We start from the raw sequence: 14,973 nt of genomic DNA, 5'->3' as shown, positions 1-14,973 counted from the left end.
TGTCAACACATAATGTCAACAGTCATGTAAACAGCCATGCCAACACACATAATGTCAACAGTCATGTCAACACACAAAATGTCAACAACCATGTGAACACACAGAACAGAGAACAATCAATTCAAGCCGAGATGTCTTTGCTTTCTATTGATCAGGACGAACAGAGAACAATCAATTCAAGCCGAGATGTCTTTGTTTTCTATTGATCAGGACGAACAGAGAGAGAACAATCAATTCAAGCTGAGATGTCTGTTTTCTATTGATCAGGACGAACAGAGAACAATCAATTCAAGCTGAGATGTCTGTTTTCTATTGATCAGGACGAACAGAGAGAGAACAATCAATTCAAGCCGAGATGTCTGTTTTCTATTGATCAGGACGAACAGAGAACAATCAATTCAAGCCGAGATGTCTTTGTTTTCTATTGATCAGGACGAACAGAGAACAATCAATTCAAGCTGAGATGTCTTTGTTTTCTATTGATCAGGACGAACAGAGAACAATCAATTCAGGCTGAGATGTCTGTTTTCTATTGATCAGGACGAACAGGGAACAATCAATTCAAGCTGAGATGTCTGTTTTCTATTGATCAGGACGAACAGAGAACAATCAATTCAAGCTGAGATGTCTGTTTTCTATTGATCAGGACGAACAGAGAACAATCAATTCAAGCCGAGATGTCTTTGTTTTCTATTGATCAGGACGAACAGAGAACAATCAATTCAAGCTGAGATGTCTTTGTTTTCTATTGATCAGGACGAACAGAGAACAATCAATTCAAGCCGAGATGTCTTTGTTTTCTATTGATCAGGACGAACAGAGAACAATCAATTCAAGCCGAGATGTCTTTGCTTTCTATTGATCAGGATGAACAGAGAACAATCAATTCAAGCTGAGATGTCTGTTTTCTATTGATCAGGACGAACAGGGAACAATCAATTCAAGCCGAGATGTCTTTGTTTTCTATTGATCAGGACGAACAGAGAACAATCAATTCAAGCTGAGATGTCTGTTTTCTATTGATCAGGACGAACAGAGAACAATCTATGCAAGGTGAGATGTCTGTTTTCTATTGATCAGGACGAACAGAGAGAGAACAATCAATTCAAGCCGAGATGTCTTTCCTTTCTATTGATCAGGACGAACAGAGAGAGAACAATCAATTCAAGCTGAGATGTCTGTTTTCTATTGATCAGGACGAACAGAGAACAATCAATTCAAGCCGAGATGTCTTTGTTTTCTATTGATCAGGACGAACAGAGAACAATCAATTCAAGCTCAGATGTCTGTTTTCTATTGATCAGGACGAACAGAGAACAATCAATTCAAGCCGAGAAGTCTTTGTTTTCTATTGATCAGGATGAACAGAGAACAATCAATTCAAGCCGAGATGTCTTTGTTTTCTATTGATCAGGACGAACAGAGAGAGAACAATCAATTCAAGCCGAGATGTCTGTTTTCTACTGATCAGGACGAACAGAGAACAATCAATTCAAGATGAGATGTCTTTGTTTTCTATTGATCAGGACGAACAGAGAGAGAACAATCAATTCAAGCTGAGATGTCTGTTTTCTATTGATCAGGACGAACAGAGAACAATCAATTCAAGCCGAGATGTCTTTGTTTTCTATTGATCAGGACGAACAGAGAACAATCAATTCAAGCTGAGATGTCTTTGTTTTCTATTGATCAGGACGAACAGAGAGAGAACAATCAATTCAAGCCGAGATGACTGTTTTCTATTGATCAGGACGAACAGAGAGAGAACAATCAATTCAAGCCGAGATGTCTGTTTTCTATTGATCAGGACGAACACAGAACAATCAATTCAAGCCGAGATGACTCTTTTCTATTGATCAGGACGAACAGAGAGAGAACAATCAATTCAAGCCGAGATGTCTTTGTTTTCTATTGATCAGGACGAACAGAGAGAGAACAATCAATTCAAGCTGAGATGTCTGTTTTCTATTGATCAGGACGAACAGAGAACAATCAATTCAAGCTGAGATGTCTGTTTTCTATTGATCAGGACGAACAGAGAACAATCAGTTCAAGCTGAGATGTCTTTGTTTTCTATTGATCAGGACGAACAGAGAACAATCAATTCAAGCCGAGATGTCTGTTTTCTATTGATCAGGACGAACAGAGAACAATCAATTCAAGCCGAGATGTCTGTTTTCTATTGATCAGGACGAACAGAGAACAATCTATGCAAGGTGAGATGTCTGTTTTCTATTGATCAGGAAGGGGTAAAAACATCGCAAACATCAGTCTTTGTTTGAAGAAGAAGAAGAAAAGAAAGAAGAAGAAAGCGGACTGATGCTCACAGCTACCAGGCAGGGAGCTCACGGCGTTTAAAATACAAGAAAGTTATACATACATAAACACATCAGCATCAGTAACACCAAACATGGACAAACACACCCACACACACTGTCTCTCTCTCTCCTCTCTCTCTGTCTGTCTCTGTGCATCAAGTGCGCTAAACATGAACACACAAGCAAGCACACCCGGCACGGTCTCTCTCTCTCTCCCTCTCTCTCTCTCTCTCCCTCTGTCTGTCTGTAGTCCTGCGCTGTAATCCCCCCCACATAACAGGCCCTGCTGCTGTGTCCACAGAGCTCCTCTCCAGATGATCCCAGCTTTACAGCAGTCTGCTGTTGATCACTGATGGTCCTGTGGAGTCCTGCTGTCAGGCCATCTGTGCTCACCGTCCCCCTCCACACCCCTTTTATCCACCCGGCCCCCCCCCCCCCCCCCCCCCCCCGCCCCCTCCACACCCTCCTTCCCCTCCACACCCTCCTTCCCTTCCCCCAGCTCCTCCAACCACACCCACCTTCTACACCCCTACACCTCCTGTCCCCCCTCCACAACCCCCCCCCCCTTCTCTACCCCCCACTCCCCACCCCTCCTTCTCCTTCCCTTAGCCCACCCAGCACTGCCTCCTCCCCCAACCTCTTCATTCACGTCATACACCTTTCTCCCAGGCAGGCCAGCTCGCACGTGCGTCACGCAAACAGAAAGAAATAACACAGTCGCACAGTGACCGGCACATAACACACACACAATAAAAGACACAGTGAAACACACACACACACACACACACACACACACACACACGTGTTAACTCACTCAGTACGGCCAGTCCTCTCTTCTCCTCTACACAGACCCCTCGGATGTCCAGTGGGTGTCTGAATGACCCAACCTTTAGCTTCCGTCGTCAGAATTGTGGTATTCTTTGTCAACATTCACGTCTTCAGTATAAGAGCCTTCCGCTTGCAATATTTTGATGATGGTAATTGGGGTGAAACGCTGTTAACGTCGTCTCTTTCGCCGTTCGTATGGAGAGAGTTAATCCACCAATATCCCTGACCACATGCAGTCTGATATAAAAAGCACAGCTTCCAAACGCCCCCGCACCCCACCCCACACGGAAATCATCACTGATCCACTGACAGAGGACTTTGGACAACAACCTTCGTGAGAACAACCTGAGTTTTATCACGAGAGGTTAGTAAGGTTTTGGTTGTTGTTGTTGCTTTTCTCTCTTGGCACTTTTTCTGCTTTCTTTTTTTTCTTCTTTTTTTTTTCATAGAAGTAGCTGTTGTTTTGCCTCAGTCCATGGTTGTTTTTTTTCTGTTTCTTTTCTTTTCGTGCTGCAAGCCGGTCTTTTCTGCACCGAGCGGACAGAATTTTTGTTTTGCTCTTTTTTCGTTGTCTGTTTACTATTCTAATTTCTACTGTATCTGTGTTTGTGTATGATTTTTCGATTTATGTTCATACCTTGTTATGTACTATCCCCACCCCCCACCCCCACCCCACCCCCGCCACCCCCAATATTCCTTGTGACCCCGGTACACTTGGTAATAAAGACATATTCTATTCTATGATTGCTGATTTAATATGAACTGTTGCTGCAGTATGCCATATATAGTTCATGGCACCAACAACGTCATGTCACACCAGAAAGGATGATTATTTTTTTTTCTGTTCCCTTTCTGTTTGTGATCAGAAGCATGCTGTATGGACTATGACTGAACTGTTGTGATCAGAAGCATGCTGTATGGACTATGACTGAACTGTTGTGATCAGAAGCATGCTGTATGGACTATGACTGAACCGTTGTGATAAGAACCATGCTGTATGGACTATGTATGACTGAACTGTTGTGATCAGAACGATGCTGTATGGAATATGACTGAACTGTTGTGATCAGAAGCATGCTGTATGGACTATAACTGAACTGTTGTGATCAGAAGCATGCTGTATGGACTATGACTGAACTGCTGTGATCAGAACGATGCTGTATGGACTATGACTGAACTGTTGTGATCAGAACCATGCTGTATGGACTATGACTGAACTGTTGTGATCAGAAGCATGCTGTATGGACTATGACTGAACTGTTGTGATCAGAACGATGCTGTATGGACTATGACTGAACTGTTGTGATCAGAACCATGCTGTATGGACTATGACTGAACTGTTGTGATCAGAACGATGTTGTATGGACTATGACTGTTGTGATCAGAACCATGCTGTATGGACTATGACTGAACTGTTGTGATCAGAACCATGCTGTATGGACTATGACTGAACTGTTGTGATCAGAACGATGCTGTATGGACTATGACTGAACTGTTGTGATCAGAACGATGCTGTATGGACTATGACTGAACTGTTGTGATCAGAACGATGCTGTATGGACTACAACTGAACTGTTGTGATCAGAAGCATGCTGTATGGACTATGACTGAACTGTTGTGATCAGAAGCATGCTGTATGGACTATGACTGAACTGTTGTGATCAGAAGCATGCTGTAAGGACTATAACTGAACTGTTGTGATCAGAACGATGCTGTATGGACTATGACTGAACTGTTGTGATCAGAAGCATGCTGTATGGACTATGACTGAACTGTTGTGATCAGAACGATGCTGTATGGACTATGGCTGAACTGTTGTGATCAGAACGATGCTGTATGGACTATGACTGAACTGTTGTGATCAGAACGATGCTGTATGGACTATGACTGAACTGTTGTGATCAGAAGCATGCTGTATGGACTATGTATGACTGAACTGTTGTGATCAGAAGCATGCTGCATTCAGCAGTGGTGCTGGCCCCCAGACTGAGTCGACAAGTGCAGCACACCATGGCCACACACCCCTTTTCCAGCAGTCTGCACAGCCCCACTGACACGCCCCCTGACACGCCCCCCGACGCCTCCAGCCCCCCCAGAGAGACAATGGCGCCAGGGGAGACCATCCTGGTGACGGGCGCCAACGGGTTCGTGGGGCAGCACGTGGTGAGACTGCTGCAGGAGGCGGGGCCGCCCTACGTCAAGGAGATCCGGGCGCTGGACCTACTGCCCTTCAGCCCCAGGATGGGTCAGTGGCCGCTACTCCCCCTTCTGTCCTGTCTGCCTCCCTCTCTTCCTTCTCCCACCTCTCTCTCTCTCTCTGCCCCCATTCTCTCTTCCTCCCTGCTCTCTTCAGCCCCCCACTGACAGACAACCTGCCCGGGCAAGTGGCTTCTTTCTCCCCCCCCCCCCCCCCCCCCCCCCCCCCCACCCCAACTCCCTTCTTTCTTGCTTCATACAAGGACTTGCCTGAAGAAGAGCATGTGGCTTGATACGTCACCTCTCTTATCCCGCATGAGTCAACTTTTACCAAGATTCTTTTGGTCCACCTCCTCCCGCTTTACACAATTTCTTTATAGTGTTCTTTATTAAAGTTAGCTGGCTATGTGTTAAACAGTCCAGTTGTTTGTTTATTGTAGGTCCCCACATGAACCTCTTTACAAATAATAATCTACAGAAGCAGTGCATACAATATTTGATTATTGATAATTTTTTTGTCCTAATCCCGCTTCCCCCGTCCCGCCTCTCACGCACACGCTTCCAATATTATGGTTTTTTCTTTCTCCAATCACTGACACTCACCCTCTCCATTTTAGATTTTGTACTCTATCTTTTCCACATTCTGTTCTCTCTCTCTGTGTCTCTCTCTCTCTCTTCCTTTCTTAGTCCCGTATCTCACTTTGTTGTGTTTCACTATGTCCAACATTTTGTTTTTTGTGGGTTTTTTCCGTGTGAGGTTTTGATGATGTATTCAGACTACAAAGTCAGAAGGGCCGTAAAGTCATATGTGGGGTGATGTTTGATGTATTCAGACTATGAGGTCAGGAGGGCCCTAAGGTCACATGCGGGGTGATGTTTGATGTATTCAGACTATGAGGTCAGGAGGGCCATAAGGTCACATGCGGGGTGATGTTTGATGTATTCAGACTATGAGGTCAGGAGGGCAGTAAGGTCACATGTGGGGTGATGTTTCATGTATTCAGACTATGAGGTCAAAAGGGCCGTAAGGTCACATGTGGGGTGATGTTTGATGTATTCAGACTATGAGGTCAGGAGGGCCATAAGGTCACATGTGGGGTGATGTTTGATGTATTCAGACTATGAGGTCAAAAGGGCCGTAAGGTCACATGTGGGGTGATGTTTGATGTATTCAGACTATAAGGTCAGGAGGGCCTTAAAGTCACATGTGGGGTGATGTTTGATGTATTCAGACTATGAGGTCAAAAGGGCCGTAAGGTCACATGTGGGGTGATGTTTGATGTATTCAGACTATGAGGTCAGGAGGGCCATAAGGTCACATGTGGGGTGATGTTTGATGTATTCAGACTATGAGGTCAGGAGGGCCCTAAGGTCACATGTGTGTGGGTGATGTTTGATGTATTCAGACTATGAGGTCAGGAGGGCCCTAGGGTCACATGTGGGATTATGTTTGATGTATTCAGACTATGAGGTCAGGAGGGCCCTAAGGTCACATGTGGGATTATGTTTGATGTATTCAGACTATGAGGTCAGGAGTGCCGTCACATCACACGTGGGGTCAGTCACTGACAGCGCAGTCATGCAGCGTGTCACCAAGGGTGTTAACTCTGTCATCCACATCGCTGGCCTCGTCAGCTATGGCACCTTCCCAGACTTCCAAGGCATGGAACGCGTCAATGTGGATGGTAAGCCTTTCCCTGGTCACTGACAAACCAACACCAACATGGATAGTAAGCTTTTCGTTGATCACTGACATACCACACCAACATGGATGGTAAGCCTTTCCTTTGTCACTGACATACCACACCAACATGGATGGTAAGCCTTTCCTTTGTCACTGACATACCACACCAACATGGATGGTAAGCTTTTCCTTTCCTTGGTCACTGACAAACCACACCAACATGGATGGTAAGCCTTTCCTTTGTCACTGACAAACCACACCAACATGGATGGTAAACCTTTCCTTTGTCACTGACAAACCAACACCAACATGGATGGTAAGCCTTTCCTTGGTCACTGACATACCACACCAACATGGATGGTAAGCCTTTCCTTTGTCACTGACATACCACACCAACATGGATGGTAAGCCTTTCCTTGGTCACTGACAAACCAACACCAACATGGATGGTAAGTCTTTCCTTGGTCACTGACATACCACACCAACATGGATGGTAAGCCTTTCCTTTGTCACTGACATACCAACACCAACATGGATGGTAAGCCTTTCCTTTCCTTTGTCACTGACAAACCAACACCAACATGGATGGTAAGCCTTTCCTTGGTCACTGACATACCACACCAACATGGATGGTAAGCCTTTCCTTGGTCACTGACATACCACACCAACATGGATGGTAAGCCTTTCCTTTGTCACTGACAAACCAACACCAACATGAATGGTAAGTCTTTCCTTGGTCACTGACATACCACACCAACATGGATGGTAAGCCTTTCCTTGGTCACTGACAAACCAACACCAGCATGAATAGTAAGTCTTTCCTTGGTCACTGACAAACCAACACCAACATGAATAGTAAGTCTTTCCTTTGTCACTGACATACCACACCAACATGGATGGTAAGCCTTTCCTTTGTCACTGACAAACCAACACCAACATGGATGGTAAGCCTTTCCTTTGTCACTGACAAACCAACACCAACATGGATGGTAAGAAGCCTTTTCATGAAGTGCATCATTTCTATTTGAAAAGTGTAAGGATGCATATTTTGCCTCATCTGAAGTCCTGCACTACATCAATCTGCTTTATTTACAGTTCAGAATTGATTACATAATTATCAATATATACACAATACAGTTTATTTACAGTATGGAACTGATCACCATATTAACAATACATACACAGTACAGTTTATTTACAGTACGGAACTGATCGCCATATTAACAATACGCAAACAATGCAGTTTTTAAAAATGTAATAACCATACCCAGTGGCATTAATCCCTTGCTGAAATAAAACAATCCTCCAAGGAACTGTTGAGGGGAGGGGACAAAAGGGAACCCAAACACAGAGAAAAAAAATGGACTGACAACACTGCAGAATGGACAGGGAAAACCATTTACAGTGACCCAGGCTTTGACACACAAACAGCAGACCTGGAGGAATCTGGTGAACAGTTCTTCTGAGGTACCGGAGAAGAAGATTTTAATTTTCTATACTGCCTGATAGAAAATTCGATATCACACATGGCTTATAAGTTTTGCCACATTTTGTTGATTGAAATATGATCTTTTCATGTCCTTTACATGTATGTGTCTCCTTTGGGTGGTGGTTGTTGTTTTAAATAAATACTTCTTGTCTAAATACTGGATAGAATGACAACTATTGGGGATAAATACTTCTGTCTAAATACAGAAAAAAACTACAATTGTCATGGATAGATACATGTGAAACTGCATGAGAGATGAAACTGCTGGCATGCACACTAAGCATGGTGAAGGCCTGTCTCCCACATGCATAACTACATAAGAGATCCAAATGCTACATGTGTAACTACATAAGAGATCCAAATGCTACATGTGTAACTACATAAGAGATCCAAATGCTACATGTGTAACTACATAAGAGATCCAAATGCTACATGTATAACTACATAAGAGATCCAAATGCTGGTAGGCACACTCACTGTGGTGAAGGCCTGTCTCCTGCATGTGTAACTACATAAGAGATCCAAATGCTACATGTGTAACTACATAAGAGATCCAAATGCTACATGTGTAACTACATAAGAGATCCAAATACTACATGTGTAACTACATAAGAGATCCAAATGCTGGCAGGCACACTCAACGTGGTGAGGGCCTGTCTCCTACATGTGTAACTACATAAGAGATCCAAATGCTACATGTGTAACTACATAAGAGATCCAAATGCTACATGTGTAACTACATAAGAGATCCAAATGCTGGCAGGCACACTCAACGTGGTGAGGGCCTGTCTCCTACATTTGTAACTACATAAGAGATCCAAATGCTACATGTGTAACTACATAAGAGATCCAAATGCTAGATGTGTAACTACATACGAGATCCAAATGCTGGCAGGCACACTCAACGTGGTGAGGGCCTGTCTCCTACATTTGTAACTACATAAGAGATCCAAATGCTACATGTGTAACTACATAAGAGATCCAAATACTACATGTGTAACTACATAAGAGATCCAAATGCTGGCAGGCACACTGTGGTGAGGGCCTGTCTCCTACATGTGTAACTACATAAGAGATCCAAATGCTACATGTGTAACTACATAAGAGATCCAAATACTACACGTGTAACTACATAAGAGATCCAAATGCTGGCAGGCAGACTCAACGTGGTGAGGGCTTGTCTCCTACATGTGTAACTACATAAGAGATCCAAATACTATATGTGTAACTACATAAGAGATCCAAATGCTACATGTGTAACTACATAAGAGATCCAAATGCTGGCAGGCACACTCAACGTGGTGAGGGCCTGTCTCCACAACAACGTGGGTCGCCTGCTGTACTGCAGCACGGTGGACGTGGTGGTGGGGTTCGATCCCATCCGGGGCGGGGCAGAAGAGGACACCCCCATACCCCCCCACTTCCTGTTTCCTGGCTACCCAGAAACCAAGCTGCAGGGGGAACGCCTGGTTCTGTCTGCCCACCGACAGCCCTGTCAGGATGGTCAGTGTGTGTGTGTGGGGGGGGTGGTGATGGTGTGGGGGGATGGGGGCCTGGAGGGATGTTTGTGTGTGTGTGTGTGTGTGTGTGTGTGTGTGTGTGTGTTGCTTTACTTTTATCGTTAACTTATTTCATCTTAACATGTCTTATTCACTTATTGTAATATGCTCTTTGTAAACGTCTTATTGTATAGTCTGCCTTAAACCTTGAAATTGTAAGGGGATACTGCAACAAAAAAATGCAATCTCTGTGCATGCCTTCACCTCTACCCCCTGTCTGGCTCTCTACGGTCAGCTTCAGACCCACTCTGATTCTGTGTTCCCAGTTCCCAACACTCCACAGTCAGCCACCACTCTTTCTCTGTCTCTGGACCTTACACTGGGAACAATCTCCATTCTGTTGCTTCGTTAAATCTCTGCTCAGTTCTTTCAAGTCTGGCCTGAAAACCTATGCAATTCCTAAATAACCCTCCCTTTGCACTCGGCTCTTCCAAGTCGGGCCTTAAAACCTTTGTGTTTCCTAAGTAACCCTCTGCAAAAACTCATTAAGTCGGGCCTTAAAACCTTTGTGTTTCCTAAATAACCCTCTGCAGAAACTCATTAAGTCGGGCCTTAAAACCTTTGTGTTTCCTAAATAACCCTCTGCAAAAACTCTTAAAGTCTGACCTTAAAACCTATGTATTTCCGAAGTAACCCTCTGCAAAACTCTTTAAGTCTGGCCTTAAAACCTATGTATTTCCGAAGTAACCCTCTGCAAAACTCTTTAAGTCTGGCCTTAAAACCTATGTATTTCCGAAGTAACCCTCTGCAAAACTCTTTAAGTCTGGCCTTAAAACCTTTGTGTTTCCTAAATAACCCTCTGCAAAAACTCTTAAAGTCGGGCCTTAAAACCTTTGTGTTTCCTAAATAACCCTCTGCAAAAACTCTTTAAGTCTGGCCTTAAAACCCATGTATTTCCTAAGTAACCCTCTGCAAAAACTCTTTAAGTCTGGCCTTAAAACCTTTGTGTTTCCTAAGTAACCCTCTGCAAAAACTCATTAAGTCTGGCCTTAAAACCTTTGTGCTTCCTAAATAACCCTCTGCAAAAACTCTTTAAGTCTGGCCTTAAAACCTTTGTGTTTCCTAAATAACCCTCTGCAAAAACTCATTAAGTCTGGCCTTAAAACCTATGTATTTCCTAAGTAACCCTCTGCAAAAACTCTTTAAGTCTGGCCTTAAAACCTTTGTGTTTCCTAAATAACCCTCTGCACACAACTCTTTAAGTCTGGCCTTAAAACCTTTGTGTTTCCTAAATAACCCTCTGCAAAAACTCATTAAGTCTGGCCTTAAAACCTATGTATTTCCTAAGTAACCCTCTGCACAAACTCTTTAACTCTGGCCTTAAAACCTTTGTGTTTCCTAAATAACCCTCTGCAAAAACTCTTTAAGTCTGGCCTTAAAACCCATGTATTTCCTAAATAACCCTCTGCAAAAACTCTTTAAGTCTGGCCTTAAAACCTTTGTATTTCCTAAATAACCCTCTGCAAAAACTCTTTAAGTCTGGCCTTAAAACCCATGTATTTCCTAAGTAACCCTCTGCAAAAACTCTTTAAGTCTGGCCTTAAAACCTTTGTGTTTCCTAAGTAACCCTCTGCAAAAACTCATTAAGTCTGGCCTTAAAACCTTTGTGTTTCCTAAATAACCCTCTGCAAAAACTCTTTAAGTCTGGCCTTAAAACCTTTGTGCTTCCTAAATAACCCTCTGCAAAAACTCATTAAGTCTGGCCTTAAAACCTATGTATTTCCTAAGTAACCCTCTGCAAAAACTCTTTAAGTCTGGCCTTAAAACCTATGTATTTCCTAAATAACCCTCTGCAAAAACTCTTTAAGTCTGGCCTTAAAACCTATGTATTTCCAAAATAACTCTTTGCACTCAGCTCTTTCATGTCTGGCCTTAACACCTATGTATTTCCTAAATAACCCTCTGCACTCAACTCTTTAAGTCTGGCCTTAAAACCTTTGTATTTCCTAAATAACCCTCTGCACTCAACTCTTTAAGTCTGGCCTTAAAACCTATGTATTTCCTAAGTAACCCTCTGAACTCAACTCTCTAAGTCTGGCCTTAAAACCTTTGTATTTCCTAAATAACCCTCCTTCTTCCTGGTCTACACTTTCTCTAGCTTTCTACTTACGTGTGTTTATAGTTTTATCTTTCTGAACCAGAGTTATGAATGCATTTGAGTGACTGGTGTGTAAGTGCTTTGGTTTGTCTCTGCCCAAGATACAGCTCTATATAAATACTACACTATAACCATGATTAACAACAAAATCCTCCATCAATACTTTATTATAACCATGATGATTAACAACAAAATCCTCCATCAATACTTTATTATAACCATGATGATTAACAACAAAATCCTCCTTTATTATAACCATGATGATCAACAACAAAATCCTCCACCACCACCCTTTATTATAACCATGATGATTAACAACAAAATCCTCCTTTATTATAACCATGATGATTAAAAACAAAATCCTCCATCATAACCCTTTATTATAACCACGATGATTAAAAATAAAATCCTCCATCACAACCCTTTATTATAACCATGATGATTAACAACAAAATCCTCCATCAATACTTTATTATAACCATGATGATTAACAACAAAATCCTCCATCAATACTTTATTATAACCATGATGATTAACAACAAAATTCTCCATCAATACTTTATTATAACCATGATGATTAACAACAAAATCCTCCACCAATACCCAAACTATAACCACAATGATTAACAACAAAATCCTCCATCAATAGTTTCCTATAACCATGATGATTAACAACAAAATCCTCCATCAATACTTTATTATAACCATGATGATTAACAACAAAATCCTCCATCAATACTTTATTATAACCATGATGATTAACAACAAAATCCTCCTTTATTATAACCAAGATGATTAACAACAAAATCCTCATTATAACCATGATGATTAACAACAAAATCCTCCTTTATTATAACCATGATGATTAACAACAAAATCCTCCTTTATTATAACCATGATGATTAACAACAAAATCCTCCATCACCACCCTTTATTATAACCATGATGATTAAAAACAAAATCCTCCATCATGACCCTTTATTATAACCATGATGATTGACAACAAAATCCTCCACCATCGCTCCCCGACAGGCAGCCAACTGCACACCCTGTCCCTACGTGCCAACGTCATGTATGGAGAACTGGACCCTTACTACGTCACGGCCGCCCTGCAGAGCGCCAAGAGCACTGGAGGACAACTCCTGCGAGTGGGCGAGGGCAGGGCGCTCTTCCAGCAGAGCTATGTGGGAAACACTGCGGCCGCCTTCCTTCAGGCGGACGCCGCTCTGCGGGAAAACCCGGACATCGGCGGCCAGGCTTTTTTTGTCCCTGACGACACGCCGGTGCAGAACAGCTTTCGCTTCATGGAGCCTTACCTCCACTGCCGAGGGTTCACCCTCTCTCCCTGTTATCTCCCCTACACACTGGTGCATGGCTTACTGTTCCTGACAGAGCTGATCCTGAAAGGGTTGTCCCCCCTGGTGAAAATCCACATGAAGACAGCATCGTGCAGCGTGAGGTACATCAACACTGACCTATACTTCCGTGCCGAGAAAGCTCGCACTGTCTTCCGCTTCAGGCCTCTCTTCTCCCCAGAGGAAGCACAGAGAAGGTCGCTGCCTTATTACAAGTCGGTCAAACTGTAACTGTCCACAGACTGTCTGTCGCTGCCTTATTACAAGTCAAACTGTAACAGTCCACAGATTGTCGCTGCCTTATTACAGACATGTCAGGTGACACAGAAAAGTCAGGTGACACAGACAAGTGACATGCCACAGGCATGGCAGGTGGCACAGAAAAGTCAGGTGCCACAGACATGTCAGGTGTCACAGACATGTCAGGTGACACAGACATGTCAGGTGACACAGAAATGTCAGGTGACACAGACATGTCAGGTGACACAGACATGTCTGGTGACACAGACATGTCTGGTGACACAGAGATGTCAGGTGACACAGACAAGTGACATGCCACAGGCATGGCAGGTGACACAGACATTCAGGTGACACAGATATGTCAGGTGACACAGACATGTCTGGTGACACAGAGATGTCAGGTGACACAGACAAGTGACATGCCACAGGCATGGCAGGTGACACAGACATTCAGGTGACACAGATATGTCAGGTGACACAGGCATGTCAGGTGCCCATTGACAATTTTTGTTTTGTATGCCTGTTATGTATAGTTTACTGTTTTATGAAAAATCAATTATGTTTATGATCAATTTTTTTTTTTTTTTTTTTTACCCTCTGATGAAAAATTGACATGATCAGCATCAGTGACATGTCCTGAGTTTATGTCCAAGAATGTGTACAGTGCTTTTTTTTTTCAAGTTTTTTTTCTTCTTTCAGGTTCTATGGGTCCAAAATTCACAGTTTTTGACTCAGGTGTATCAACACAGGGCTCTTCAAAATACATCAAAATAATATGATTTAAACTGTGTTATCACTTTAGATACAATAATCAATTTTTATCACAAAAAAAACAAACAAAAAAAACAACCACACACACACAAGTTTAAATATAAATTTTGGCTGACAACTGGCAGATGCATATTTGTCTATTTACTTCCAGTCCCAGTGTGCTTGGTTCAATCAAACTCAATTGCCTCCCTTTTTTTTCCTGAGCTTAATGTTTGAAACAGAACACATATTTAACAATTTCTCTCTCTCTCCTCCCCCTCTCTCTTCTTCTTCTTCTGGTGATTCCATTACTGAATAAAGCATGTGTCACAAGTGAGTCTTGAAGGCCTTGATTCTCTTGTTCAGCCATTATATGGCCCTGTGTATTTGATGTTTTGGGGGGAGGAGGGGGGGTTCTTCTCTTTTAACTTCCTCTCTCTCTCTCTCTCTCTCTCT

The 14,973-nt window shown here is 42.8% G+C and overlaps 2 protein-coding genes across 2 annotated transcripts in view; one reads left to right on the top strand and one right to left on the bottom strand.

The window, feature by feature from the left end:
• LOC143274841 (CST complex subunit STN1-like) overlaps positions 1–14,973 on the bottom strand; it is a 38,937-nt gene that overhangs the window by 5,843 nt on the left and 18,121 nt on the right. The gene's annotated exons all lie outside the window — the stretch shown is intronic.
• Positions 5,145–13,758, top strand: LOC143274929 (3 beta-hydroxysteroid dehydrogenase/Delta 5-->4-isomerase type 4-like). Its single transcript, XM_076578930.1, has 4 exons — positions 5,145–5,391; positions 6,863–7,027; positions 9,803–10,018; positions 13,205–13,758. The coding sequence occupies exons 1-4, from the start codon at positions 5,157–5,159 to the stop codon at positions 13,756–13,758; spliced, it is 1,170 nt and encodes a 389-aa protein (XP_076435045.1). The 5' UTR covers positions 5,145–5,156.

This window comes from Babylonia areolata, chromosome 29 (assembly GCF_041734735.1).
Source record: "Babylonia areolata isolate BAREFJ2019XMU chromosome 29, ASM4173473v1, whole genome shotgun sequence".
Classification (NCBI taxonomy): Eukaryota; Metazoa; Mollusca; class Gastropoda; order Neogastropoda; family Buccinidae; genus Babylonia; species Babylonia areolata.
The sequence above is the reverse complement of the archived record's forward strand: the minus strand, read 5'-3'. Positions and strand labels throughout refer to the sequence as shown.

What these genes read in the sequence shown, in the direction of transcription:
- LOC143274929 (XM_076578930.1), top strand. Translation starts at nt 5,157, where the DNA reads ATGGCCACACACCCCTTTTCCAGCAGTCTGCACAGCCCCACTGACACG. An exon ending in GGAACGCGTCAATGTGGATG is followed by an intron (nt 7,028 to 9,802) that starts GTAAGCCTTTCC and finishes AAATGCTGGCAG; the next exon opens with GCACACTCAACGTGGTGAGG. An exon ending in CCGACAGCCCTGTCAGGATG is followed by an intron (nt 10,019 to 13,204) that starts GTCAGTGTGTGT and finishes GCTCCCCGACAG; the next exon opens with GCAGCCAACTGCACACCCTG.